Source organism: Doryrhamphus excisus, linkage group LG18 (assembly GCF_037039965.1).
Source record: "Doryrhamphus excisus strain RoL-2023G ecotype Guam linkage group LG18, RoL_Dexc_Guam_v1.1, whole genome shotgun sequence".
In the NCBI taxonomy this organism is placed as follows: Eukaryota; Metazoa; Chordata; class Actinopteri; order Syngnathiformes; family Syngnathidae; genus Doryrhamphus; species Doryrhamphus excisus.
In genome coordinates, this window is record NC_136374.1 from 7269580 (window position 1) to 7297097 (window position 27518).

Here is a 27518-nt window from a genome sequence, read left to right on the forward strand (position 1 = left end):
TTTGATATGGATGCTGTATGGTATCATGTACCCAGAAAAAATTTTTACGTTTGATTAATGTTCATGTTAAAGGTTAAATAACTGTTAATAGTTATCTTCTCTATCCGTGTGGAAGTGGTAAGTTTTTGGCTATTTAAGTTTAATAACTTGAAGGCTACCGTTTAGGTCGCTAGCTCTCTAGTTTGCGAGTTAGCATGTGTCTCAAGACCCTGCAGTTGCGCAATATGTTGTAAATAAAGAGTATAAATGTGACTATAGTCGTGTTTTGTCATGTCTACAGGGCTCTAATAATGCTTTGTTCATTTTAATCTGAAAAAAATAATTTGTCTACCCACCAACTATATGTGGTTTCTTAAGTTTTTATTATTTGCCGTTTTATTGATATTATTATATTTATTTATTACTGATTGATTGATTTTCTTTATACTTGATTTGTTTGTTTATTTTTCATCTTATTTTGTGTAGAAAAATAAAAAGTAAGATATTTGAGAACAGTGGAATGTTTTAGCAGAGCTTTTCTTGTAGAAAATCCAAACCGAAGCAAAGTTTATTCACTTTTCTGTTTTTAATAAATGCGTTTTTTATGGGGGGGGTTTTTGGAAAACCTGATGCGGCCCATTCTCTCCCAGACCCTAGCTCCAGTGGCCCCCAGGTAAATTGAGTTTGAGACCCCTGCTTTAGGAGAAGATGCCGCTCAAGTGATTCTAAGCATGAAGACCTGAGAGCCTACTGGTAAGTAATAGCTATTATTGCTTCTAAAATAGTAGTCAGCATGTTGGCCACACAGTCAGTACATCGGGAAGACCTGGGCTCGATTCTCCACTTGGGCATCTCTGTGTGGAGTTTGCCTGTTCTCCTCATGTGTGCGTGGGTTTTCTCCGGGTATTCCAGTTTCCTCAAACACATTCCAAAAACATGCTAGGTTAATTGGTGACTCCAAATTGTCCATAGGTATGAATGTGAGTGTTTGTCTATATGTGCCTTGTGATTGGCTGGTGACCACTCCAGGGTGTGCCCCGCATCTCACCTGAAGTCAGCTGGGATAGACTCCAGCATACCCGCAACCCTCGTGAGGATATAGAAAATGGATGGATGGGCTTCTAAAATAAACTGTAATGTTGGATGAAAATGCCTCAATGACAAATAAGCTTGCAAAAAAAAGGAAAATTTAAAACGAAAAACTGCATGTCATGTATATTTCTATACATTTCAAACATTCATTGATGCGGATTGATTGATAAAGAAGGAAGTGGAACGTGTTAGCGGTCATTGTTCCGTTGTACAATGGCGCCCTCTGTTGCACAAAGAGTGGTAATGTCTGTTTAGATCAGCAGTTTTGTTTCTTCACTTTCTTGTCATTTTTAATACTCTCTACAACTAAAGCTATGTTTGTTTGCAGAAATATAATAATAATAATAATAAATAGCTCAGAAGAGTCTTACATATAGATCAGTCATATATGTTTGTCTATATGTGCCCTGTGATTGGCTGGCGACCAGTCCAAAGGCAGATGGGATAGGCTCAGGTAATCCACATCCACCCAGACGTGGCAGCAAGTTCTCCATTCACTTGCCATAGTCAAAGTTCTTGCCCTCTGCCTTCTTAATCTCCTATGTGAAATCATTTGGTTAAGAAAATTGTTATAGTGTAGTATTGGTATAGTTGAACCCCAGAAGCAGAGACTGAAGGCAAGGTCAGAAATCAATGTAGATTATTTAATGATACAAAAAATGACAAAAACAAAACAGCCATGTCCTAAGTTTTTTATTAACATGTCTTAGTTTTGTGAGAAATGATATATGCTGGACTTCATGGCCACTAGATGGCGACATTTATGTGTCTAAAGAGACTTATGGATGCTCCCGGTCATATAATTCGCAAGGAATCTGTCTTCTTTGCCCAACATGTCGCAACATCCTTTCCCGATCCTCCTCCAGCTCCACCGGGAGGACACCAAGGCTTTCCCAGGCCAGCTGTGAGACACAATCCCTCCAGCGTACCCTAGATCTGCACCGGGGCCTTCTCCCGGATGGGCATGCCCGGAACACCTCAGCATCGCTATTCATAACTTGGGATGTTTTGTCAGCCAATGGCTGCAAGGAGTACACTGATGCCGCCCGCCAATCACAAGCCAAAGACGAAAAAGAAGAAGGTGCGTGATTGGTTGTTTGTGTGAGGCGCCAATATAAACAGGAAGTTACGGCCTGGGGTACCCTGCAGTTTCTCCGTCCGGTTTCACCAAATTCACGGACAACCACAGAAAACGAATTTATTTGATTTAAGTTTTTCAGTAAATTGCGTATCAGTTAATTTGTTGTGTTGTGCCCAGATTGGTAGGAGTTAACTTAAGAAAACGACGTGACAATTGTATTTCATGGTTACATAAACAAAGACTTAAAAAATAAGAAAGTTCAGCTTGACTACTCTTTAACAACACCGACTTTTTTTACATTTTATACTATTGTATTTATGATACTTGACGGTACAATTGGAAAAGATTGAAAGTTTTTATCTTAATACTGTAAAGTTTTCTTGGCGGTATCTTTACTTTTACCCAAGTACAGGACTGCTGAAAAACTGGACATTCATAATTCATGTCCTGTTGTGTTTGCTGACAGTGGTGACGTCACATCACATCTTTTTTTTTCTTTCCCTTCCTAGCAACCTTCTTTTCTTCTGTTCTTCTTTCTGCAACTTGACACGTCTGCCACGTAGGAACTTCCTGGAACGCCAGGATGAACATCTGGTAAGTTATTACCTCCTTCCTACGATATTCTACAAACCGAAAGAAATATTTCGATCTTCAATTCTTCATTATTAGATCCATGTGACGCAGTGTGTGTGTGTGTGTGTGTGTGTGTGTGTGTGTGTGTGTGCGCGTGTGCTCGCACTTTTTGGATGCACAAACCGTCACAAGTGGTGAAATAACGGGTCTGAACACGACGAAAACATAATACTTCTTGACTATACTACTATTTGAGTAGAAAAGGTGATTTTGAAAGTTAAATGTATGAAGTTTCATTTAAAGGTACAGTACGCGTGTTTCCATGCCTGACCAAAACAAATTACGGCAGTGGTGTCCAGAGTGCAGCCATTTGTTCCCGCTGTTTGTTTTTTATTGGCCTGCGACACATTATAAAAATACATTTCAACATGAACACTACAAAATAAAAAAAGATTATATTTGTAGTAAAAAAAGCAAATTTTTTATTTAAAATAATATATATTTTTAAACTTTTATATTGTTTACAAAATGTAAACTATCAAAAGAGCCCTCACCTTTTGTTGTTTTTGGTCCACAGTAAAGGTGGGCGATTATATAAAGTTTGAACTCAATCGATACACTGATACTTCTTGGCATTTTTCCAAGATCATTGCATAATTTTCCCCTTAATTTGTTGATCATGATTTGAATCAGAATAAAAAACAGCTTAAACATTTTAGGGAAACAAAAGAAACATGTTAGTCAACAAAAAATAATTTGTGGACAATATACAAAAACAACAAGATCCACTAAATAATATAATTAGTCCTTGTTGTATAATTATTTGCTGTGACAATGTGTGTCATTTATTTATGGCACGCCTGAAGATCATGAAGACGAGTTTGTGCACTGTTTACACTTAGATTACATACAGTGAAGAAAATAAGTATTTGAACACCCTGCTATTTTGCTATTTCTCCCACTTAGAAATCATGGAGGGGTCTGAAATTTTCATCGTAGGTGCATGTCCACTGTGAGAGAGATAAACTAAAAAGAAAAATCCAGAAATCACAATGCATGATTTTTTAACAATTTATTTGTGTGATACAGCTGCAAATAAGTATTTGAACACCTGTGTATCATCTAGAATTCTGACCCTGAAAGACCTGTTAGTCTGCCCATTAGAAGTCCACCTGCACTCCATGTATCATCCTGAATCAGATGCACCTGTTTGAGGTCGTTAGCTGCATAAAGACACCTGTCCACCCCATACAATCAGTAAGACTTTAACTTGTAACATGGCGAAGACCAAAGAGCTGTCCAAAGACACCAGAGACAAAATTGTACACCTCCACAAGGCTGGAAAGGGCTACGGAGCAATTACCAAGCAGCTTGGTGAAAAAAGGTCCACTGTTGGAGCTATCATTAGAAAATGGAAGAAGCTAAACATGACGGTCAATCTCAATCGGAGTGGAGCCCCATGCAAGATATCACCTCGTGGGGTCTCAATGATTCTAAGAAAGGTGAGGAATCAGCCCAGAACTACACGACAGGACTTGGTCAATGACCTGAAAAGAGCTGGGACCACCGTTTCCAAGGTTACTGTAGGTAATACACTAAGACGTCATGATGTGAAATCATGCATGGCACGAAAGGTTCCCCTGCTTAAACCAGCACATGTCAAGGCCCGTCTTAAGTTTGCATATGACCATTTGGATGATACAGAGGAGTCATGGGAGAAAGTTTTATGGTCAGATGAGACCAAAATAGAACTTTTTGGTCATAATTCCAATAAGCGTGTTTGGAGGAAGAAGAATGAAGAGTACAATCCGAAGAACACCATCCCTACTGTGAAGCATGGGGGTGGTAGCATCATGCTTTGGGGGTGTTTTTCTGCACATGGGACAGGACGAGTGCACTGCATTAAAGAGAGGATGACTGGGGCCGTGTATTGTGAGATTTTGGGGAACAACCTCCTTCCCTCTGTCAGAGCATTGAAGATGGGTCGTGGCTGGGTCTTCCAACACGACAACGACCCGAAGCACACAGCCAGGAAAACCAAGGAGTGGCTCCGTAAGAAGCATATCAAGGTTCTAGCATGGCCCAGCCAGTCTCCAGACCTGAACCCAATCGAAAATCTTTGGAGGGAGCTCAAACTCCGTGTTTCTCAGCGACAGCCCAGAAACCTGACTGATCTAGAGAAGATCTGTGTGGAGGAGTGGGCCAAGATCCCTCCTGCAGTGTGTGCAAACCTGGTGAAAAACTACAGGAAACGTTTGACCTCTGTAATAGCAAACAAAGGCTACTGTACCAAATATTAACATTCATTTTCTCAGGTGTTCAAATACTTATTTGCAGCTGTATCACACAAATAAATTGTTAAAAAATCATGCATTGTGATTTCTGGATTTTTCTTTTTAGTTTATCTCTCTCACAGTGGACATGCACCTACGATGAAAATTTCAGACCCCTCCATGATTTCTAAGTGGGAGAAATAGCAAAATATCAGGGTGTTCAAATACTTATTTTCTTCACTGTACATAGCACACAATTCCTGACTGAATATGGTGCACGCTTGCACAAAAGACTCACACCTTTTGACACTGGAGTCATATTATTACCGAGTACTTCCTGCGGTGGCTATTGTATCTTCATGTAACACATAGTGACCAGTGAAGAATACTACATATCAATTACAACACATGCATACTGCCAGTCTACGGTTTGTTTTATTTGATACGCTTTCCAGACACTAATATAGTAATAATATTTAAGTATGATAGAATGAAAACCATGATAGAAACCCATGGTAGAATGATGCCACAAAAGTCTTTTACAGTCTAATTCTCAGAAAGCCAAAACCAGCCTGATCTAAATGAAGCAAGCATGTGTTGTGACATGTACAGGACCATGATGAATGGCTTTATTTTTGTATGTATGCTTTTAAATGCAAGGACGCTAAGTCAATGCAATTGTGTCTTCCATGTTTCTGATTCCATCTGAAGTGGATGCAGTAATGAAATCACAGCAATCAACAAGGGGGTTGTCACGGTGACAGTGGTGCCACACACTCCTGTGGGCTCTCTCATCTTTCCTGTGAGCACAGACCGACATGATGCACAACGGGAGAGCACAGACCATATGCCATTGAATTTCATGTATGTTATTTGTTTTACAGAGCAAGACCTTTTAGACCTGAAGCGGAATTCCTCTGACATGGCCGAAGAGCACTCGTAAACTGAAAAAAAATGGGTAAATTACCTTTTTTTTTTAAATCAGTAATATGATATTTTGATATTATATTGTATCATTTTTATATGATGTTTTTTTTCATTTAATATGTATATGTATTTCCATTATCATCAAACCAGTGCAGAGCCCAGATGTTTAATAATGGCGTTAGTTTAAGGAAAATAACTGCATCACAAGTTCATTCATTCATTCATTTTCTCCCGCTTATCCTCACAAGGGTGGCAGGGGTGCTGGAGCCTATCCCAGCTGTTTTTGGGCGAGAGGCAGGGTACACCCTGAACTGGTCGTCAGCCAATCACAGGGCACATATAGACAAACAACCATTCACACTCACATTCATACCTATGGACAATTTGGAGTCGCTAATTAACCTAGCATGTTTTTGAAATGTGGGAGGAAACCGGAGTACCCGGAGAAAGCCCACGCATGCTCGGGGAGAACAAATTCCACACAGAGATGACCGAGGGTGGAATTGGTCTACTAGCTGTGAGGCCTGCGCGCTAACCACTCGGCCGCCGTGTTTATTATTGTTATACTGTATGCAAATACCAGTCCAGCGTTTACTTCACCTCTCACCTGAAGTCAGCTGTGATAGGCTCCAGCAAAACCCCACCACCATAGTGAGGATAAGCGGCATAGAAAATGTATGGATGTATAGAAGTACTTTTACCGACAAGCTTCATTTAGCTATTACTGTGTTTCATCAGCATTACTATCAACAAACAACATCAGAGATTCACTTTGATATGGGGAGCTGCAAAGGATCATTGGAAATGTATGAATTCACCTTTTGAAAAGCAGTGGACATGGGACAGTGTGGTTGCATTTGTGTTGCTATGGTAACTGCTATGCAACGCTTGTATGCTACACAGGGCTCCAGACTAACCTTTTATTTACTAGAAGCACAATGGATCTCTAACTTAAAAGACATGTTTTTAAAGCAGTATTTAAAAATAACTACATCAAATAATATGTAAATGCATATCAATTTGGAAATAAGTGCTATAGTTTTAATGGAAAAGCCCATAGTTTTTGCATGATTATGTAGGTTTGTTTCATTATGTTTCCAAGTGTTTCCCTAGTGTTTATGACAGTTACATAAAACTTTGTCCAAATGCTGACGTTGTGTGTGAATGCATAAAGGTGAGCTTTGATGCTGTTATTATGTCAAAAAAATTTGCAAAGTGCGCTGGCCACACAGTGTTGGTGCTGCGTAGGTGCAACGCAGGACAGCTCTACGAAATTAGAGTCCAATATGTCTACATCAAACAAAGATGGTCTTGAAAGATCTTGTCTCTGGAAAACAAACTTGAATGTAGTCGTTGTCTGTATTTATTTTTTGGTTTTAATTTGATATAGTACTATACTTTTATTATTTATAGACTTTTATTTGGTGCAGTCTGACAGAATGTAACATGCAGCACCTTTATTGTGAAGGCCGGAAGTGTGTTGTTCCTTCACGCTTTAACACCTTCAGTGGTCATCTTTAAAAAAAGCCCTCGGTTGTGTTTGTTTTGTACACAACACATAAGGAATAAATAACATTAATTTGCATACATTATAACTCCAATACCACCCTCTTTCCCGCCTTCTTCTTCTTCGGTGTTTGTCTCCTTTCTTCTTTTGGAGTTAACATTGTTTGGCAACCCTGCACATTGCATTTCATTTGCACATTCCTGTCGACTATCGGGCTGACGTTTGTCAGCAACAAAAAATATTCAATAATAACTCAATCAAAACGTCAAATTTACTGGTAGATGAAAACGTTCATCACAATGTCTCAAATTTTAGACACAAAATGTGAACATGTAGTTGCAGACTGGAGCCCTGCTACATTCATATAACCGCAGAAATGTCAGCTAAATGCTAAACCAAAGCAAATATTTATTATTTATTTCTGTGTGTGTGTGTGTGTGTTGCATAATTTGTGTCTGGTTTTCCTCATTATTTCCTCACTCATTATTGTCTGTTGTTTCTCTTGTTCTTGTCTTGCTTTTTATTCTGGATGCTGGTCTTTGTGTCTTTTAAATTGCCCCTCTGGGATAAATAAAGTGTCCATTTGAATTGAATTGAAAACATTAATGTAACGAACTGAGCAGTATTGGAAAGCTATTATTCCTCTACCACTAAAACTGAACAATCAGCTTCATTTACTCCTATCCAGTAGTAAACATGTACATTTCCACATTTACAATAACCATCAAAATATTGACTTTTATAGCAAAATCATCCATGTACCCTTGTACATGTAAAGACAACGAGATAGCAGCGACTTTAACTTATTATTGTGACATTTGTGGATTGGCTCAAGCATACCTTCGACCCTAGTGAGGATAAGCGGCATAGAAAATGGATGGATGGAAAAAAGTTTTGCACTTTGAAGAGGTTAAAAAAACAACATGATAGAAAAACACATCAGGAACAGCCTCAGTACTATGGTAGAGTCTTGTACACTGGCTTACTACTGCTATTTTCTCAACTGAAGTCTGTGGTATTTTTCTGTTGTTTTTACCCTGTCCTGTTTGGCAGCTTAGTTGTGCAGTACTTAAGAACTGTATGTTTATTTTCCCAGAACTGATTTGCTGTACAACTGGTGAGTCTGGTATAATTCCTCCAGTTCATATTGTATAGCAGCTTTAGTTTTAACCCCACAAACTGAATCTGAATCAGTTTTATTTGCTGTGTACTAGGAATCACTCTACACTTTACTACAAAGTATAACAATAGTACAGCTTACATAAGAAGAATGAGAACACTACAATAAATTTGGACATATAATATTATAGATAATAACAATTGTCATTTACAATGTTCCAGATTACAATTTGACAGTGTTACTTCCAAAACTGTATGTAGTGTGTTCATGGGTGCAAATATCAGTGGGTGGTAATATAAATATGGATAAACAATAAAGTAATACATCGATACAGGCCAGTTTGTGGGGGCTGTCTGTGTGTTATTAAGTGTTAAATAGTTTGACAGCCAGGGGAAAGAAACTGTTTTTATGTCTGGTTGTTTTGCTAAACAGTGCTGTGTATCACCTGTCAAAGGGACAGTACATCGTTTAAAAGGGGACAAGACAGAGAGACTAAAGATCATTTTTTATGTAAACATCCATTCTATAATGACCGGTTAAATTGACCTGCCGATTAATCGGTCATAAATCTTTAAGAAAAACACCATATGACCTGAAATGTGAAAAATAAGTGTTCAAAAATGAATTTAAATTTGGCGGTGAACTTTCGATTATTCTCTTATGACATGTCTAGAGCCCTTATCTCTACTTGTGGATAAGAATGGTAGAGGAAGGGCTAAGTGTTTCAAACTTTCAAACACTGCCAAGTTTAGTGTTTCACTTTTATGAAAATTATTCATGACATATGCTGCTCTGTCTGCTGACTGTTTTGAATTGTCAGTTTTTTTAAAATTGGTTTGTTTGAACTTACCGTTGATGTTTTTCCTGTGTATAGGGGGCAGTGTATCATCTGTATATTGATATAGGCGCCACATAGCAGTTACTATAGCATAGTTCTGGGGTCCAGCACCTTTTAAAAGGTCAACAGTTAGCGCGCAGACCTCACAGCTAGGAGACCAGGGTTCAATTCCACCCTCAGCCATCTCTGTGTGGAGTTTGCATGTTCTCCCCGTGCATGCGTGGGTTTTCTCCGGGTACTCCGGTTTCCTCCCACATTCCAAAAACATGCTAGTTTAATTGGCGACTCCAAATTGTCCATAGGTATGAATGTGAGTGTGAATGGTTGTTTGTCTATATGTGCCCTGTGATTGGCTGGCGACCAGTCCAGGGTGTACCCCGCCTCTCGCCCAAAGACAGCTGGGATAGGCTCCAGCACCCCCTGCGACCCTTGTGAGGAAAAGCGGTAGAAAATGAATGAATGAATTAGATATGTGTTACTTTCTCCCCAAAATAATGGAATTTGTATCGTAACTACTCTTTAATAAATGTAATTAGTTTGCAGGTAAAGTAATTATTGTGAAACTTTTTTTGGAAACGTATATGGCTAACTTTAGTATCTTAACCTCCTCAATGTCTCCATCATCTCTAGGGTGTTCTGTGCTCCTGTTGGCCAGCACCGTGTCCAGTCTGGGGGGTCTGCTTTTTGGTTACGAACTGGGCATCATCTCTGGTGGTTTGCTGCAGCTCAAGACCCAGTTCCGACTCACGTGCATCCAGCAGGAGGCGCTGGTCAGCTCTTTGTTGATCGGCGGCCTACTATCCTCTCTGGTGGGAGGAGGCTTGATCGACCGCTACGGCCGCAGAAAGTCCATCCTCCTCAGTAATGTCCTGATGCTAACTGGGAGCCTTATTCTTCTCATCAGCTCCTACCCGACGTTGCTGTGTGGCAGGTTCACAGTGGGGGTCTCCATGTGTCTGTCCTCCATGTCCTGCTGCATCTTTGTGTCGGAGCTGGTCACTCCTGAGCGGAGGGGTTTCCTGGTAACCTTGTATGAAGCTGGCATCACTGTGGGCATCCTTGTAGCCTACACCATGAACTACATCCTGTTTGACTTGAAGATGGGCTGGAAATGGATGTTTGGCTTAGCTGTTGTACCAGCCATGATTCAGATGGTCTCCATATGCTTCCTTCCATCCAACACTGACAGAGGTATCTGTCAGGATCTGATTACTTCCATGGATACACAAGAAGAAGGGGACTCCAACAAAAGGACGGAGTATGATATCATGTCCCTTTTCCAGCAAAAAGACAACATGAGGAGCCGCAGCATCGTCGGGCTGGGATTGGTGCTTTTTCAGCAGTTCACAGGACAGCCCAGCGTTCTTTTTTACGCATCCACCATTTTTCACTCAGCAGGCTTTCAGAATGCTGACTCTGCAGTGCTCGCCACTGTTGGCATCGGACTGGTCAAGGTGGTGGCTACGTTCACCTCTATGTTTTTTTCAGACAGAGTGGGCAGGAGACCTTTGCTCATCAGTGGATGCTGCGTCATGGCCTTGTGTCTGACAACCATCGGACTTCTCAGTGGACAGTCACTGAAGGACACTCAGGGCCCTTGTAATACGGAGCACGCCATTGGCAACAGAACAGGTCAATCTCATTTTCCCTTTGGAAACCAAACACTTTTGAACGCAACACTGGATGAGAACAACATACTCCAATATTCTAGTGACCGAAAAACACTGAAACCTCTGGAACTTTCTCCTAGTGCACATCAAAACGTTGTAAACTGGATTATTCTTGTGTGCATGATGACTGTTGTGGCTGCATACTCCATTGGATTTGGACCAAGTAAGTTTATTCACCTCCACTATGCAGGCCGTGTCCACACACTCATACAGGGGAACTTCCGTTGTGGTTTTTGATGAAAATATCTGTCTGTTATATACCGTCATGGTTATGGTACAGCCAAACAGTTGGCTTAACAAACTAAACTAAACTGAACTGCCCAAACAAAGCGTGGTTCTTTTATAGTTGGGACACTATAGACAGATTCCGGTCAGAGAATCCTTTCATTACATTTCTTGTGCATGTGTGTAAAGTAACTGGAAAGTAATAGAAAATAGGTCATTTCATAGGTCAGTTTTACCCTACCTTTTACCCTATGATGTTTGCAATAGTAATACCAGAATTCTGGTGGCAGCTGTCATCAAGTCCAGGACATTCCAGCATAATTTAGTTTTTGTGTTTGTGTGTGTTGCAGTGACGTGGCTCCTCCTCAGTGAGATCTTTCCTGCTCCTGTGAGAGGAAGAGCATTCGCACTCACCAGCTGCTTCAACTGGAGTGCCCACCTCTTGGTTGCCTTCACCTTCTTGGATGTTTTCAGTAGGCGTTTGCTAGCACAAGCTGTGTGCTGCATTGTTCATTCATTCATTTCAATTCATATTCTACTGCTTATCCTCACGAGGGTCGCGGGCATGCCGGAGCCTATCCCAGCCGTCTTCGGGCGAGAGGCGGGGTACACCCTGGACTGGTGGCCAGCCAATCACAGGGCACATATAGACAAACAACCATTCACACTCACATTCATACCTATGGACAATTTGGAGTCGCCAATTAACCTAGCATGTTTTTGGAATGTGGGAGGAAACCGGAGTACCCGGAGAAAACCCACGCAGGCACGGGGAGAACATGCAAAGGCCACAAAGAGATGGCTGAGGGTGGAATTGAACCCTGGTCTGTGCGCTAACCACTGTATTGTTCATGTTTCTTATAAATATTTGTTTACATTTTCTTTTCAATTTAATAGTAATTCATTATTTAATGTATGCTTGAGGCGGCACAGCGTTCTAGTGGTTAGCGCGCAGAACTCACAGCTAGGAGACCAGGGTTCAATTCCACCCTCGGCCATCTCTGTGTGGAGTTTGCATGTTCTCTCCGTGCGTGGGTTTTCTCCGGGTACTCCGGTTTCCTCCCACATTCCAAAAACATGCTAGGTTAATTGGCGACTCCAAATTGTCCATAGGTATGAATGTGAGTGTGAATGGTTGTTTGTCTATATGTGCCCTGTGATTGGCTGGCGACCAGTCCAGGGTGTACCCTGCCTCTTGCCCAAAGACAGCTGGGATAGGCTCCAGCACCCCCCACGACCCTCGTGAGGAAAAAGCGGTAGAAAATGAATGAATGAATGAATGTATGCTTTATTATTATATATTATATGAACTCACAGGTAAATGCCTATATGCTATTATTCAATTTAAAACATATATTTTTATGTATATTATTATTATATTACCATATTTCCTGATAATGTACTTTTTTATAGTATATTATAGTATACTATTTTGGTAGATTATACATTTGGAGGTGATTTGTGTTGAACAGATGCAGCGGGTCTGGGTGGAACGTTCCTCATGTACGGGGCGACCTCGCTGGTGGCTTCAGTCTTCTTCTACTTCCTGCTACCAGAAACCAAAGGCAAGACGCTGGATGAGATCGACAAGGAGCTGCGTATGAACAGGTACATTATTCATCTTTCTAAACACAGACACCAACCACGCTGACCTCCCGGTGTCGGCAGGTTTCACCACCATGCGGTGTGCTGTACCTTCATCAGACCGACGCCTTCTCGCCACCGCTACCAAAGAGTCAGCTGTCAACAGAGCATTTGAATCTTTTGAGCATCACGAATCCACCAGCTTTTCACAACAAGCACAGCAGGTGGGCTGACATGAGGTGATGATTAAATGGTTGAGGTCATCAAACTATTTTAAAATATTAGTCAATCACAACACAACTGAAGACAAAATGCAGTTTTTAAATGAAACTTTTTATTATTAAGGGAGGAAAAAAAATCCTAGTGGTTAGCGCACAGACCTCACAGCTAGGAGACCAGGGTTCAATTCCACCCTCAGCCATCTCTGTGTGGAGTTTGCATGTTCTCCCCGTGCATGCGTGGGTTTTCTCCGGGTACTCCGGTTTCCTCCCACATTCCAAAAACATGCTAGGTTAATTGCCGACTCCAAATTGTCCATAGGTATGAATGTGAGTGTGAATGGTTGTTTGTCTATATGTGCCCTGTGATTGGCTGACGACCAGTCCATAGGCTCCAGCACCCCCGCGACCCTCGTGAGGAAAAAGCGGTAGAAAATGAATGAATGAATAAACCTAATAACTGGTTGGGCCACAATTAGCAACAACAACAACTGCAATCAAGCGTTTACAATATCTTGCAATGAGTCTCTTATAGCGCTTTGGCTCAATCATCTTTGCAGAATTGTTGTCATTCAGCCACATTGGCGGGGGGGGTCCAAAGTCTTAATTTTGGAGCCGATAGTCATTTGCAGTGAAAGGGTAAAACATTGCATAAAAATGTTAAATAATACAAACACAATTAGTTTAATAGCCTAAAGCATGTTGATTTAAGCAAACAACTAGACTTAAGATCAACACAACTCTTGGAAAGTTCAATAGAAACTTATATAATAGCTGAGCTCAGCCTTCATCTTAGCATACTTCCTTGCAACTAAACAAGACTCAACTTGAATTTCTTGTTTTCTTTCCATCCATCCATCCATCCATCCATCCATTCATTCATTTTCTATGCGCTTATCCTCACTTGGGTGACTGGGACCTGGACTGGTCGCTAGCACACTCACATTCATAACTATGGACAATGGTGGAGTCTTAACACTGACCTTAAATGACAGCAAGTGAGACCTACAATTCTTTGGTTGTTGTTGTGGGGTCTTTTGTGACCTATGGATGAGTCATTGAAACCTGGAAATCGTTCAACACCGGTCCATGTTTTGGCCATTTGTGGCTCTCTCATGGCTCTCACTGTGATTCACTGGAACCAGATTGTACTTTCTTAGATCTTGGCATTTGTAGATTTTGATGATCTTTTGATCTACTTCACTTTTTCAGTCAGTTGTTTTTATACAGGACAATGCAGGTATGCATCTTTAGCTCGCCATATGTCATGTAAATGTGAATCGTCCTTATTTATAAATGGTAATGGTTAATTTTATTTCAACATGCATCATGTTACCGAGGAAAACATCACATGATTCTGTTCCCAGTTCCCCATGTCCCTGCAAATGAGCTTTTCCCTTCAGCAAATCAATCTCCTCCATCCAACCCTGTCTTCTGCATTCGTCCCTTCAATCCTAGCACCCCAGAGGAAAATAAGACACATTAGTATTACATTACTGACACCAAATGACCAATGTAGAATACTACATATTAGTAAGTCTTTGAATGCCTTGTGCAGTATTTGTATTTTACTTCATTGACTTTTAGCTTGAAAATTTTGCATTCAGGCCAAAAATACATAACAGTTGCTTATTTAAGCCTTTTTTTTATCAAGAGGCTATATTTGGCAACAAAACAACATTATTTTTGATGTGGGGAGAGTTTGACCTCTGTGTTTGCCAACAAGCTTTTTCCATCAGCAAACCACCTTTTATATTGACATCCAATATTGCACTTATTTGATAGTAAAAGTATTTGTTCCCTTGCTGATTTTGTCGGTTTAATAATAATTATCATATAATTGATCACTGTCCACTGGTAAGAATGGTTGCAGAGCTTGAGCAGCGGTTTTGCAGTGTAGATTGTGTGTACTTGTGTAAATGTAATGGTGGCCTAAAACAATTGAGTATCGCTACTAAATCTGTCCAAAAGTGGGAAAGTTATATCCTGGTTCTTGTTCGTTATTTGTTTTTGGGATTTCCTAATGTCTACTACATTCATTTATATCCTGTGCATCTCCGGGGGGCTAAGTCCCCTACCCCCGTCCTCAGAACCTAGTGACACCCCTGCAAATCACATGTATGGAAGACACCCGTTTTAGTAAGATTTATTTGTAATCACCAATAATTTACTAATCACATGTATGGAAGACACCTGTTCACACTGTTAACAGGTTGATTGGGAGTGTTTAACAGGTGTGTGAAAGCCAGAATTCCAAATGCATACCATGGGGTCAAATATTTATTCCCCTCAATGAAAAACAAATTAATTTAAATATATTTTCATACATCACCCTTCAAAAGTATAGAATGATCAATTCTGTATTAGTGGGCAAACCAACAAAATCAGCAAAGGATCAAATATTTTTACTCACTGTATTTACCTTGTTTTTAATTGAATTTTGTGCATTCTGTGTATTTAAATAAAGTTTAGAATAAAAACTTTTGTTCATAGTTAAGTTTACATCAGCAGGGGGTCAAATAAATATTTTTCTGTGTTTTCTTCCAATATGGTAATTACTGCACCACTGCTGTATTGTGCTGGAGTATATATATTGTGTATATATATATATTTATATATATATATTGCTGGAAACATTTGACTTCATTGCTATGCTCTTAAAAGGTGAAAAATTTATGTCCCATTTGAAGTGTACAATGTTTACCTTGGAGCGTGTAGAAATGTAAAATGAAGAATGCTTGCAAAAAGAATTTGAATTGACAAGCAGCTGATAAATAAAAGGCTTTATTTACACAAATCTTTGCAAACGCTGGTCTCTTACATAAGGACATACAAATATATACATGGTATAGGGACTGCGCTCAAGGTTTAGGGTTTATTTGCATTTGACATGTTTACAAAAAGATGTACATCAGGCTGGGAAACGTACACACGGCCTTCAAGTGCTATTCAACATCAATGTTGCTCGTCAGGGAGGCTCCCTTTTCCTTCCAGTCACCTGCCAAGAATGATTGTTACAATCAAGGTTCGCCTTGTAAAGGTTTCATGCAGACTAATAATGATGGCCTACTCAATTTAGAATCAGTGTCCATCCTTAGCGGAGTCAACACAGCTTCCAAACAGTGGGACTATGCTAACAAGGTTGATGGGTTATTGTGATGGAAAACTATGTGGGTTATTTTTCTGGTATACAACAAAGGCAGCTTTGTTCTCTTCTGCCTTCCAGTTCATGGAGTCAACTTTGGTTACGTCTTGGGAGTCATTGAAGCAGCATATGTGTGGGAAAATGACCCACTGGACTCCATACATGCTCACGATAATGTTAGCAGCACAGTGGAAGCCCTTTGGCATATACAGTCGTCCTGAGACATAGGAACATTGTGTGATGATTCAAGATTTTTTTTTTGCAGTTTGTTGTCATGGTTTTATTTTTGTGTTTTCATAGGACACGTCAGTATATAAACATCTATGCTCTGCTGTGGTCATGTCTTGACAACAAAAGCAAACATAAATGTGGTAGAATCCAGGTTTATATGGATTATTTTTACTTTGCACTCAACAGTAAGTGTGTGTGTCATGTTTTAATGTTGTGTCACTAGACAGTATTAGTGATACTGATGACAATACTAATACAATACTTGACATTAACAACCATTTTTCATAAATGGTGTCACGTTATGTCGACTAAAGCGATCACTATATATGCTCGTGTCGACCTTTGTAGTAATGAGAACATGGTGGACCAGGACTTGAGTTGGTTGTGGACATAAGCATAGGTGCTAGCGATACTGCACCTATGAATTGGAGTACATAATTTGTAGTAGAAGGAAATGTTATCATCATTCATGTAAAAAGTGAGGTGTTAAACCTACATGGATGCAGATGTGAGGAGGGTCACTGTGGTGCCCCAGGGGCGGTGGACACAGAGGAGCTGAGAGCATTGGGAGGGGCAGACAGCACAGGTGATCCAGTCAGTGGACCCAGGGCAGTGGAAGCTGGCAAGGCAGAAATACCTGGAGGACAAGAAGCAGTCATTACTCAACTCCTACTGTGCTTTTATTCATATCAGTCCCTCTTTGTGTTGTTAGTCAATAAATACAGTCAAATGGGTAAGTAGATTTCTGCGAGTTGCTAATGGTTGATTAATGAATTTAAAAACTGCGATTAATCTGATCTTTTTAATACAGTAAAGTCTTGTTATATCGATATTCTCGGGAGTCGGAAAAAATACTGATATAACCGGACTATCCATATATCCGATCCTGCGCCGAACTGCATTAAAAGTGGGCGGATCTTTGATATGGCATGTAATTTTCTCCTTGAGTTCATGGATTGCGTATCTAGCATGCTTTTGTACTACAATAAATTTTGTACTACAGTAAATAAAAATAAACTTATGCTGTAGTGATTACCGGTTACCGGGACATAATTCACCCCGGAACTATCGATAGGGAAGGTGTTGCCACCCGGAGGGGTAGGCGCGAGGGACGGGTGTTTTCCGCTGTGTGTGCTGCACTCTGGTGGTGGAAGTGTGAAAAATAAAGTTGACTGGAAGCAGCCGTTCGCTGTGTTCTTTTTTGGTATTGAAATCCTTAAGCAAAGATTGATTTAAGCTGCTTTTGTATCGATATAAGCAGACCAAATTGGCTGGCGGGAGATGAAAAGGGCATCGTAGTAACCAGATTATCATAATAACCGGGTATCGTACTAACGGAACTAATTATATCATAAAAGACTAGAAATTTGGCGGGAAATGAAAATAGTATTGTAATAAGTAGTAATTCGTTTTAACCGATATCGATATAACGAGACTTTACTGTAATTTGACAGCCTCAGTTTAAACGCTTCATCGAGCATCCGGAACCTGACTATATTGTCCTAGCCGTCACTACATGTGGATAGAACATGTGGAGTTTTCCCTCGTAATTGTACGTTGATATTACATTATATAGATATTGGGATCAGTTGATATTCAAGGCTGCAATATTGGGACTGCAACAGAAGTGAAACAGTTGTATTAGGACACCCCTAATGTGTTCATTAATTACGTAACATTAATTGGAGGAAAGAGATGCTGCCTGTGTGTTGGTAATGAAGTGCGGGACAATATGGGTAAGAAAGACAATATGGAGAATGTCTAGTAGTGTTATGCGAGGAGGTGGTTATGGCTAATACTTTACAAGAGGAAGCATGGCAGTGATGATACTACATGCATGAGTTTGTGATGAGAACGTCCTCCCAGGATGTGCTGGTTACCAGCTGCTGAACTGACTCAATGGACCTCAATCATTTCCTATTTGTATGTTAGGCATGAACACTTAGTAATTTGTCACACAGAACAAGCAGAAAAAGACACTAATTGTGTCAAAAGAGTCTGATAACATTTGGTCAGCATGATGATGGGATGTCATTTGACATTAGAGCTTGTGTTCTCACCAGTGATGATGTTGGCCGTGCTAACGGCTGGGTTCCCACTGGCTAGGTTGGCAGCTCCGGCTCCACTGCGAGACTGCTCCTTCAGAATGGGGACTACCAAAGCAAACAAAACAATTACTTTCTATTTCAAACAAGTCCAAGGATGCTGTCTATTTACTGTGCATGTATTTGTAATCACATTTTTCAGTATCAAATATTGAGTTTGGTACAGGGAGACAGGAAGTGCAGTGCAGTCTTTGGCTAGTGCTTGAAAAGTATTAAGACACTAAGACATACAAGCTCCTTGCAGGGACTCCGCCCAATGATGAATGATGAGCTTACAGAAGTAGGGGTGATCCATGGCCTCGCGGGCAGTCAGCCGGGCCTGGTGATCGTAGCGCAGCAGCTTATCCAGGAAATCCAGAGCCTCAGGGCTGACTAGGTGCTGGTTTTCACTATGGACGAAGCGCTCCCACCGCTTACGAGAATGCCTGGAGGACAACAACAAATAGGAAAGAAGATATGCTTTTGTCATATCATCGTTGCCTTGCTGGAAAAGATGCACAAGGATTTCTAAGCTCTTCTTCAAACATTTTCTGAGGTAGTCAAGTGGTTTTAGCTAGCAACTTACCTTCCAAGTATATCATTGAAGCGAGGTTCTAGCTCAATGTTGTATTTATCGATGTAATCGTAAAGGTCTTCTGTGCCTAAAACCTTGGCTATTCTCACCAGCTAGAAAAAAAACAAACTCATTAGTCATCACACACACACTCACTCACACAGAGTCAGGCAAAATGATCTGACACATTTGTAGGTTAAATAAAAGGCAAATAAAGTAAAGAAACAAGTGTTTTTATTTTTGAAAAGTACATAAAATGCCATTTTGCTTTCTTTATAATGCCATTGTTTTTTGTTTCTGTTGCTGCCATGAATTGGACTGGTGAGCTTTTATTGTGGAAACAAATCAAATCAAACAAATCCGTAACTGCAACACAACAAGCGTTCCGTTTGCACTTGAATCTTGGTAGACATGATCTCGTACCAGCTCAAAACACGATCTTGTTATGGATTACCAACTTCAGAGCTACTGGATCTGCATTGAAAGGAAAATCAACCGGCCGACATTGCACCCCCAGAACTGATGAAAATAAAAACTCTTCTTTGTTTCTTTACTTTATATGCCTTTTATTTAACCTACAAATGTGTCAGATCATTTTGCCTGACCCTGTGTGTGTGTGTGTATACATACACACACACACACACACACACAGTGTAACAGAAAGAAACTAATCTCACCTATGTGACATAGCATATTAGTACAGTATGAATTGTCTTTTTCCCCAATTTTTTTGTTTTTAATTTATTTTTTTATTATTGAAATATTTTTAAATTATTTTACTTAATTTTCTTCTCATATTATTCTCTAATATTTACAATTTATTCCCATAATATAACTTCCCCCAACCTCATTTTCCAAAAAGGACAACTTCATTTTGTTTCTTACAATATTATAATTAAAACATATTTTTTTTCTTTAACATTTCAACTTTAAAAGTGAAAATTGGAATTTCCTCCTAAAATTACAAGTTATATCACTTATTACTTTCTACAGACTTCATCGCAAGTCTAGACAAGCGTTTTTTCTTCCATTATAGTCTGTTTACAGCACCATTGTAAGTATTACATCCTTTTCACCCAAGTGACCCAGCTCCCATTTGAACGGGACTATTGCCGATCACACCATTTTTTTTAAACCCACCAAACGTGTTCCATGCAGACGGGGGCCGAGTGTGAATACCTGGTCATAGTTGTCATGGCCATGGAAGAAAGGCTCTTTCCTGAAGATCATGCTGGCCAACATACATCCCAAGCTCCACATATCCAGACTGTAGTCATACATCTGAAAGACACAAATCTTGTTGTAGCTCTGAATGCAGTTCAGCATTTGATGAGTCTTACAGTGCAAGTGTTGTATTTTCTAAAAGTGGATATTCTCCCTATTTCTTACATGTTTTTGGCCATTAGTGGTTAATGGCTCTTACTGTGGTTGGCTGGAGTCCCAAAGCTTGGGAAGGGCTTTAACCTTTTCCAGACTGAAATAATAAAAATGAAAAGGACTGGAGTACACATCTTGTGCTGGACCACACAGCCATCCAATGAGGGCAGACATAAGTGTTGTTGCGGCTGTTGACAGAACTTGGATAGGTATGTGTATCAATGCGCAGAAAAATGCGTTTCAGCAGTGTTTTAAATAATGAAAATAGGGCAAGATACTGCAACTATTACATGTTATCAGTGCAAGTGTTGTAGGAGAGGACAGGAGGGTTCACTCTCTCTCTGTTCATTCCACTGTAGCACCAACACCAACAGATACATGCAGAGTGAACCCTCTTGTCATCCTGCCTGAGAGAGAGAGGTTAAGAAAAAAAACACTATGTATGCACATGTCGATTTATTGAAGCCGGCAGATTTATCGACTTTGTTTTTATTGCTTGTGCAATTATCGTGACAGGCCTCTTTACATGAATTGCCTGTTTCCATCTTTGACCAAACTGTGTTGATCAGAAGTAAAGAGTGCTTTAAATGGACAGTGCCTTAAAAAGCCTGCTGTGGTCACACATCTATAACATCTACATCTGGAGTCACCAACAGGTAATCCAATGTTTACACAAAGTACCATCCTTGAAGAGTTTTACCTGATAGTCCACCAAGAGCTCGGGCCCTTTGAAGTATCGTGATGCAACCCTGACATTGTACTCCTGTCCTGGGTGGTAAAATTCTGCCAGGCCCCAGTCGATAAGACGTAGCTACACACAAGAAACATTCACCTATTAGTGACAACAAAATACAAGCGTGTGGGTATTGTACAAGAAACAGGTTAGCTTAGTTTGAAGGGATTGTAATGGTACAATGCATATGTCAGGGTTGTGAATCTCTTTGTGATGGACAATTTTATATGCACCTAGATAGATACAAAGGTTATACTATTCAAAAACAATGTATTTTAAAAACATAACAATTCCATAAAATGTACAAGCGATACAAGTTCCAACAATGTGATACCATTTGATTCTATGGTTACATCATGTAGAAAATCTTACATTATAAAATAAGCCAATTCTATACTAGGCCGCACGGTGTCCTAGTGGTTAGCGTGTAAATAAGCCAATTCTATACTAGGCCGCACGGTGTCCTAGCATGTAGGCCACACAGTCAGGGGATGCTAGGTAAATTGGCAGCTCCAAATTGTCCATAGGTATGAATGTGAGTGTGAATGGTTGTTTGTCTAGATGTGCCCTGTGATTGGCTGGCAACTAGTCCAGCCTCTCACTCAAAGACAGCTGGGATAGGCTCCAGCATACCCACGGGACCCAAGTGAGGATAGGATAGGATGCATAGAAAATGGATGCATGGAAAAAAATCATATGCAAGCATACTGTAAGGCAGGGGTCCCCAACTGCCGGGCCAAATTTCAGGTGCAATGGGAAAAAAAACAAAAAAACAACGCCAAATGTAAATTGATGTACATTTTTTAATTATGGCCCATTATTTTTATTTATTTTTTTTATTGTATTTAAAAAAAAACATGTGGGGATCGCTGCAGAGGCACTAGTATCGTAGTAGGCGCTAGTGAGAGAGTCCGCGACAAAAAAAAAAAAACACACTGCGAATTAATAGATTAGACCTCAGAATACCATTTTGATGAGATGGTATCGTGGAGACATGGATCGGACAAATTCTGAGCCTGGTGACATCATACTGTGCGCATTAGATTAGCATATTTACTCCAATCACAAACTTATAATACTGATGTTTTTTTTTTTTATTTAAAGTATGCCTTCATCTTAGACCATTTTCAAGCTACAACATTTATAAAAAGTAATTTCAAAATTGAAATAAACTCTTAAAAACTTAAAGCACTTACCTTGCGGTGTTCGTGATCGATCATCACATTATGAGGCTTGACATCTCGATGCATTATTCCCATACTATGGCAATAGTCCAAGGCCTATAGACAAGAACCAAACAGCAACTTATAGAAAGCTGGAAAGAAATAAAATGTGTATGGCAAATGACCCAAGATGGACTCACCTTGAGAATCTCATACATATACAATCGGATGTCAAAATCTGCCAGAGTTTGGTACAATTGCTGAGAACCAAAACAAAGTCATCAAAGTGACCCGTATTCGGAATCATCATCATCAGTATGATCAGTAGAATATAAGCATGCTTAGAATGTGCCAGTGATTGAGGATAGGACCAGAAGACTGTTCACATTCTGGCACCGAAGACATAGCACTGGACGTTAATATTCCTCCATCACATACACATATGCATACCAACAGAAGCAAAAGTGCCAAGAAAGGAGGGTTTACACTTAGTAATCATGTCACAAAAACTAAGGCCTCACCTTGAAGTCTGTGTTGTTCACATGTTCAAATACCAAGGCAGGTGTCCGAGACTGAAAAACAACAGTGATGTATTCACAATACTGCAGAGACAATAAGTGACAAGGCTTCTAAATGCATATATACATAAAAAAGTGTAAATAACAAAACTATTCGGTAAATAAAGGACAAGGTATTCTATCGGAAAGTATCTTTATTTGACTTGTCAATATAAAATAAAATAAAAACAATAATTTAACACATAATTTAACATAATATATACCTGAGTAGGCATTCAGGTACATACTGCCATCAAAAAAGTATTGAGCTATGGCCACACCAACATAAATGCACTTTCCATTTAAAAATTATTGGGAGCGTCTACCAAGAACCTAAAATGATATACTTACAACAGGGTCTTTCACAATGTCAATGAGGGAGATGATATTAGGGCCTCCTCGTAGATTTTCCAATATCTTGATCTCACGCTTGATTTTCTTTTTCTTCACAGGCTGACGTAACACAAACAGATGAACGTTACTGTGTTGATCTGACAAAATCCAAAACTGATCAAACGCTCATTAACACACATTAACACATCATGTCATGGATTTACCTTGAGGATCTTGACAACCACCTTCTCATTGTTGGTGATGTTGATGGCCTCAAAGACTTCACTATATTTGCCGCGGCCCAGCTTTCTCACCAGCTGAAAGTCATCTTGGTTCCTGGGAATACATTGGCACTCAAACATCAGACAAGTTGGAACCTGGTGTAGAAATATTACAAAAGAAGAATCTTACCCCCACTCCACTACATGGGACTCATAATCCCAGTACTCCCTCGGCCGGTGAGTGTTGACCTCATTGTACACTCTGGCCCGGCTTGGCACGGGTCCTGACATGTCCGACAGTTTGGCAGTGAGTGATGGCTTTGTACAGCAGCGGAAGGAAGATGGGAGGGTGAAAGGGAGGGGAAAGAGGGAAGGTTGGGGGGGTGTTTGATTCAGACAGGGCAGGGGTCTGGGGAGGGGCTACTTAAGGACGAGGGAGGGGGCACCAGGGGCACGGTATTTTTGGCTTAAAAAGAGAGAGAAAATGAATTAAATTCTCCATCAGGCAATTAGGTCAGTGTGCCATTTGCTACAGTACTGATCAATATGACATGATAACAATGCAACAAAATAGTGCCTTTGGTCTCCTTTGCCTTAAAGTGGATCCATTATGCTTTTTCCACATGTTGTTACAATGTGGTACTCTTGAGTTAAACGATGCCAAAGCATCAGATAATAAGGTTTACGCATTTGGAAGTGAGCCATGAAAGGTTTGGGTGGCTCTCCACGCTCAGTTTTACTGAGTTTTTGTAACACAGAGTTCTACTGACGTCTATGTGAGCCAGACTTCAGATTAACTGAACTCGGTAAACGAGGACCTACATATCTGGAAGTCATCGGGAGCGCGACCATTCACAGCGGAGTGGGCGTACCTAGAGGAGTAGGCTGGAGTGGAGCAAATTAAACAGACCATTTTGGGTCAGAAGCAGGAAGTCCTTGGAAACACTGCAGAAAGCGGTGCAGAATCTGGAAGATCTAGAAAGCTTTCTGTGCGTATTATCGTGTGTAGCTGCTATATAGGAGTCCACAACTCAATAATTAGCATAATAGGTCCCCTTTAACACAGAGCCAAGACAAAAGCTGTGATCGACTCACGGACAACTGCGCTACAAAATATGTAATTATTTAGGCTGGGAAAATCTGTTTTAAAAATCAGAGTATTCATTTACATGTTTTGATAAGAACAGGGAAGAAAGTCAAGTGTGATATTTTTAATGTGCTGTTTATGCCGCACACTGCAGTGCAGCAGTCCACTTTGTAGTACCTTTCACACTAACCACAATGCAAACGCGACCATGTACTATATCCGGACAAAATTTAATTTAATTAATGTTCATCAGCAGAGAGATATAAAAGTAAATTAATCTTGCATATACCTTTTATATTTTTCCACTGCTCTATTCCATGAATATGAAAGGATTTTAGTTGTACTAATTTTCAAAGCACAAATTGACTGGTTGGGGTCCAACAGTTGATATAAATCCAATGAAATGAATGAATGAAAATACACCTAATATCAGAAAAAGAAAATGCATTTTTAGGGACTCTCCTACACAGCGCGCATGCTCACTGTCAGACTTCATCATCGCATATTGACTGCTGTGTGTGAGGCGTTTGACACTTGACTTTCTTCCATGGACTTTTTGATTATCAAAACGATGTAAATCTCTGTTGATGTTTGAAACAGATTTTAACAGACTAAATTATATATTTAGGCTTTAGCCTTGACTCAATGTTCAAGCAATTGAGGTAAAAGGCACTATTTTCCGGCATAAAATATGCTCTAACTTCTTTGATATTTGGGTAGAGACGTGAATGAGTTATCAAATTAAAGTTCAGGTCATGCTCTATCAAATACAATTAATTAAAAACAATTTACAAATTTCAATTTTTGGTATTTGTAACGTCGCTATACATAGTATTTTTTTTTAATTAGCATTGTGTGGTTCAAAGTAACCCGGTGTGTGTAGAATTTAAGGGCTTTGACTCCTGATAGCACATAAAGGAGCCACTTAAAAGACACTAACTCCGATGATAAACATTTGACAATTAATGGGAAACCATGAGCGAGAAACCTAATGCTGTAGCCGACAGAAGGTATAGATAACTCATCCGTGTTGGGCGGACCCTTCATGTTAGCATGCTAACCTTAGCAAGTGGTAAAGCTTATTTGTTTCGCCAGGCACGGTTGCCGACTTAACATTATCAACTGATACACTGCATAATTACCCCCGTGAACAATATGACGACTGAAATATTTCCCCAGAAGATCAGTCGTCAATCCGTAAAGCCAAATGTCGAACCGTTGCCGGTATCTCTGCACAAGTGCGAGATTTCTGCTGTATCAGAGACAATATGGCGGACCCCTGCCTCTACGTCACCGAGGACTAAAACGGATGTCGAAGAGGGACATGCGCGTCAAACGCGGAAGCCGTTTCGCTTCCAAACCGCAATAGTATACTTACGTTACAACTTTTTGTTTCTTTCGGCTTTTGTGAGTGCGTAATAAGTTATAACTCGTTAAGGCTGTGAATGTTGCGCAACTATATGTCACTGTGCTAATATTTTACTCAGCGTGTAAGAAGATCAAATGTAAGACTGTGGACAAGGATACAAGGATGTAAACCCTCCCGTTTCCACCAGGAAACTGCATAATTTTACCTTAATTTCCAGGTGCCCTTCCGGTTTAATATAATAGTCTACTGTATTTTTACTTTCATAAAAAAATCCTCTCCAGTTCAGTCGGAGCAGCACAGCTTCCGGTCTGCTCAGTGACATCGGCATACTACATCCTATCGCCTGGAAAGTACGACCTTCAAAATAAAAAAAAATACACCGAAGGCAGTCAGGTATAATCAAAATATTACAAAGACGCTTTATAAAGAATGTGAGTATAAAACGTTAGCATAGCATGCATATGACGACCTACACTGCTAAATAAATGTATTGGACCACAATTTCATTAGCCACGAAATTCAAAAAGTACTGTTGAATTCGTCCCGTCTTTATTGTGAAATAAAACATTTACCTTGCAGTTCCGTCTTTATTGTGAAATAAAATATTTACCTTGCAGTTTTACGTTTGTCCAAAAGAGGGCAGTCGACTCTAACATGGACCAAAACTTGTTGATTGTGTGTTACTGTGTGAATGTGTTACCACAGTAGGAATTTGACTCCTACGTTTGATTATGTGTTATATATAAAAAGAAGGATATCCACCAACATTCTCAGTTAAAGACATTATTTTTGGTACATTCAGGAAAAGAAAAAAAACATGAAAATTTGTTGAATGTGATCAATATTATGGGAAAAAATGTATTCATGAATGCTGATTTTTGAGAATCACTCCATCCTTCCCCACCTCTGCTACTTCTTTTCAATTTATAGACAAAAAAACAAGCTGTGCAACTATCAGACACAATTAGTGTTTTGAACCTAATGGGAACCCCTTGTTAAGTTATTTGCTTATTTTTATTTTTTTCTCCCCTTGTTTGTATTTTGCTACTTTAATTGCCTTTTATTTATCATCTGCCTTTATTTTGTCCCTTTTGTCTTCTACAATAACCTGCTTTGTCTTTATTCTGGAATTTGCTTGAAATTGTTGCCACTTTTGTATGTATATACTCTTTGTATGTTCATTGTTTGTGTTCAAGGAAGAAGAATACTACTATACATATTAATGAGATCGACACAACTCTATGCTATAAAACACATACAAAATAACACTTAATAGTATACATAATAAAAGTACATACATAAAACGCAGATTTCCTTGTTTGTTTCCCAGCCCTCTGGGTTCCAAGTGAGCTGGCACTGACCCAGCGTCTGTGTCTCAACGCTGCTACTTTCTTCCTGTTCTTCTATGACAACTTCCTGCTTGGATATGGCTGAGAAAGCCAAATATCTGCAGGATAAGTTAGAATAGTGGCACAGATGCAGCTTGCCTGGGTGTTTACACCAAGGGTATCCAAAATGCAGCCCGGGGGCCATTTGCAGCCCCGGCTTATTTTTTTA

The 27518-nt window shown here is 39.8% G+C and overlaps 2 protein-coding genes and 1 non-coding gene across 6 annotated transcripts; 1 reads left to right on the forward strand and 2 right to left on the reverse strand.

Moving 5' to 3' along the window:
• The first annotated feature begins 2585 nt into the window (after positions 1-2585).
• slc2a10 (solute carrier family 2 member 10) lies at positions 2586-14563 on the forward strand. 2 transcript variants are annotated; one of them, XM_058055153.2, is made up of 7 exons: positions 2586-2746; positions 5710-5800; positions 5883-5956; positions 10021-11223; positions 11636-11758; positions 12758-12893; positions 12954-14563. In XM_058055153.2, exons 3-7 carry the CDS (start codon positions 5953-5955, stop codon positions 13042-13044), a joined length of 1557 nt encoding a protein of 518 aa, XP_057911136.2. In that variant the 5' UTR covers positions 2586-2746; positions 5710-5800; positions 5883-5952; the 3' UTR covers positions 13045-14563. The 2 variants fall into 2 exon arrangements, with proteins under 2 accessions (XP_057911136.2, XP_078654542.1); XM_078798416.1 differs by lacking the exon at positions 11636-11758.
• A 1289-nt stretch (positions 14564-15852) lies between these two features.
• On the reverse strand, positions 15853-26287 carry LOC131106256 (casein kinase II subunit alpha-like). 3 transcript variants are annotated; one of them, XM_058055158.2, is made up of 14 exons: positions 26167-26287; positions 23696-23971; positions 23509-23620; positions 23303-23404; positions 22916-22966; positions 22595-22654; positions 22428-22511; positions 21199-21309; positions 20301-20402; positions 19134-19234; positions 18845-18993; positions 18524-18616; positions 16960-17100; positions 15853-16085 (listed from the first exon to the last, which is right to left on the reverse strand). In XM_058055158.2, exons 2-13 carry the CDS (start codon positions 23794-23796, stop codon positions 16982-16984), a joined length of 1185 nt encoding a protein of 394 aa, XP_057911141.1. In that variant the 5' UTR covers positions 23797-23971; positions 26167-26287; the 3' UTR covers positions 15853-16085; positions 16960-16981. The 3 variants fall into 3 exon arrangements, with proteins under 3 accessions (XP_057911141.1, XP_057911138.1, XP_057911140.1); XM_058055155.2 differs by lacking the exon at positions 26167-26287 and adding an exon at positions 25735-25883; XM_058055157.2 differs by lacking the exon at positions 26167-26287 and adding an exon at positions 25735-25883 and having other exon boundaries at positions 15853-16881.
• LOC131106665 (small nucleolar RNA SNORA57) lies at positions 22739-22874 on the reverse strand. Its single transcript, XR_009120112.2, has one exon. It is a non-coding gene; the product is annotated as a small nucleolar RNA SNORA57 (small nucleolar RNA).
• Positions 26288-27518: the final 1231 nt, after the last annotated feature.

Coding starts and splice junctions, on each gene's coding strand:
- slc2a10 (XM_058055153.2), top strand. Junction 11,224..11,635: donor CTCCATTGGATTTGGACCAA/GTAAGTTTATTC, acceptor TGTGTGTTGCAG/TGACGTGGCTCCTCCTCAGT. Junction 12,894..12,953: donor AAGGAGCTGCGTATGAACAG/GTACATTATTCA, acceptor CGGTGTCGGCAG/GTTTCACCACCATGCGGTGT.
- LOC131106256 (XM_058055158.2), bottom strand. CDS start 23,796: ATGTCAGGACCCGTGCCAAGCCGGGCCAGAGTGTACAATGAGGTCAAC. Junction 23,405..23,508: donor TGGTTGTCAAGATCCTCAAG/GTAAATCCATGA, acceptor GTGTTACGTCAG/CCTGTGAAGAAAAAGAAAAT. Junction 18,994..19,133: donor TTCAATGATATACTTGGAAG/GTAAGTTGCTAG, acceptor GTTGTCCTCCAG/GCATTCTCGTAAGCGGTGGG.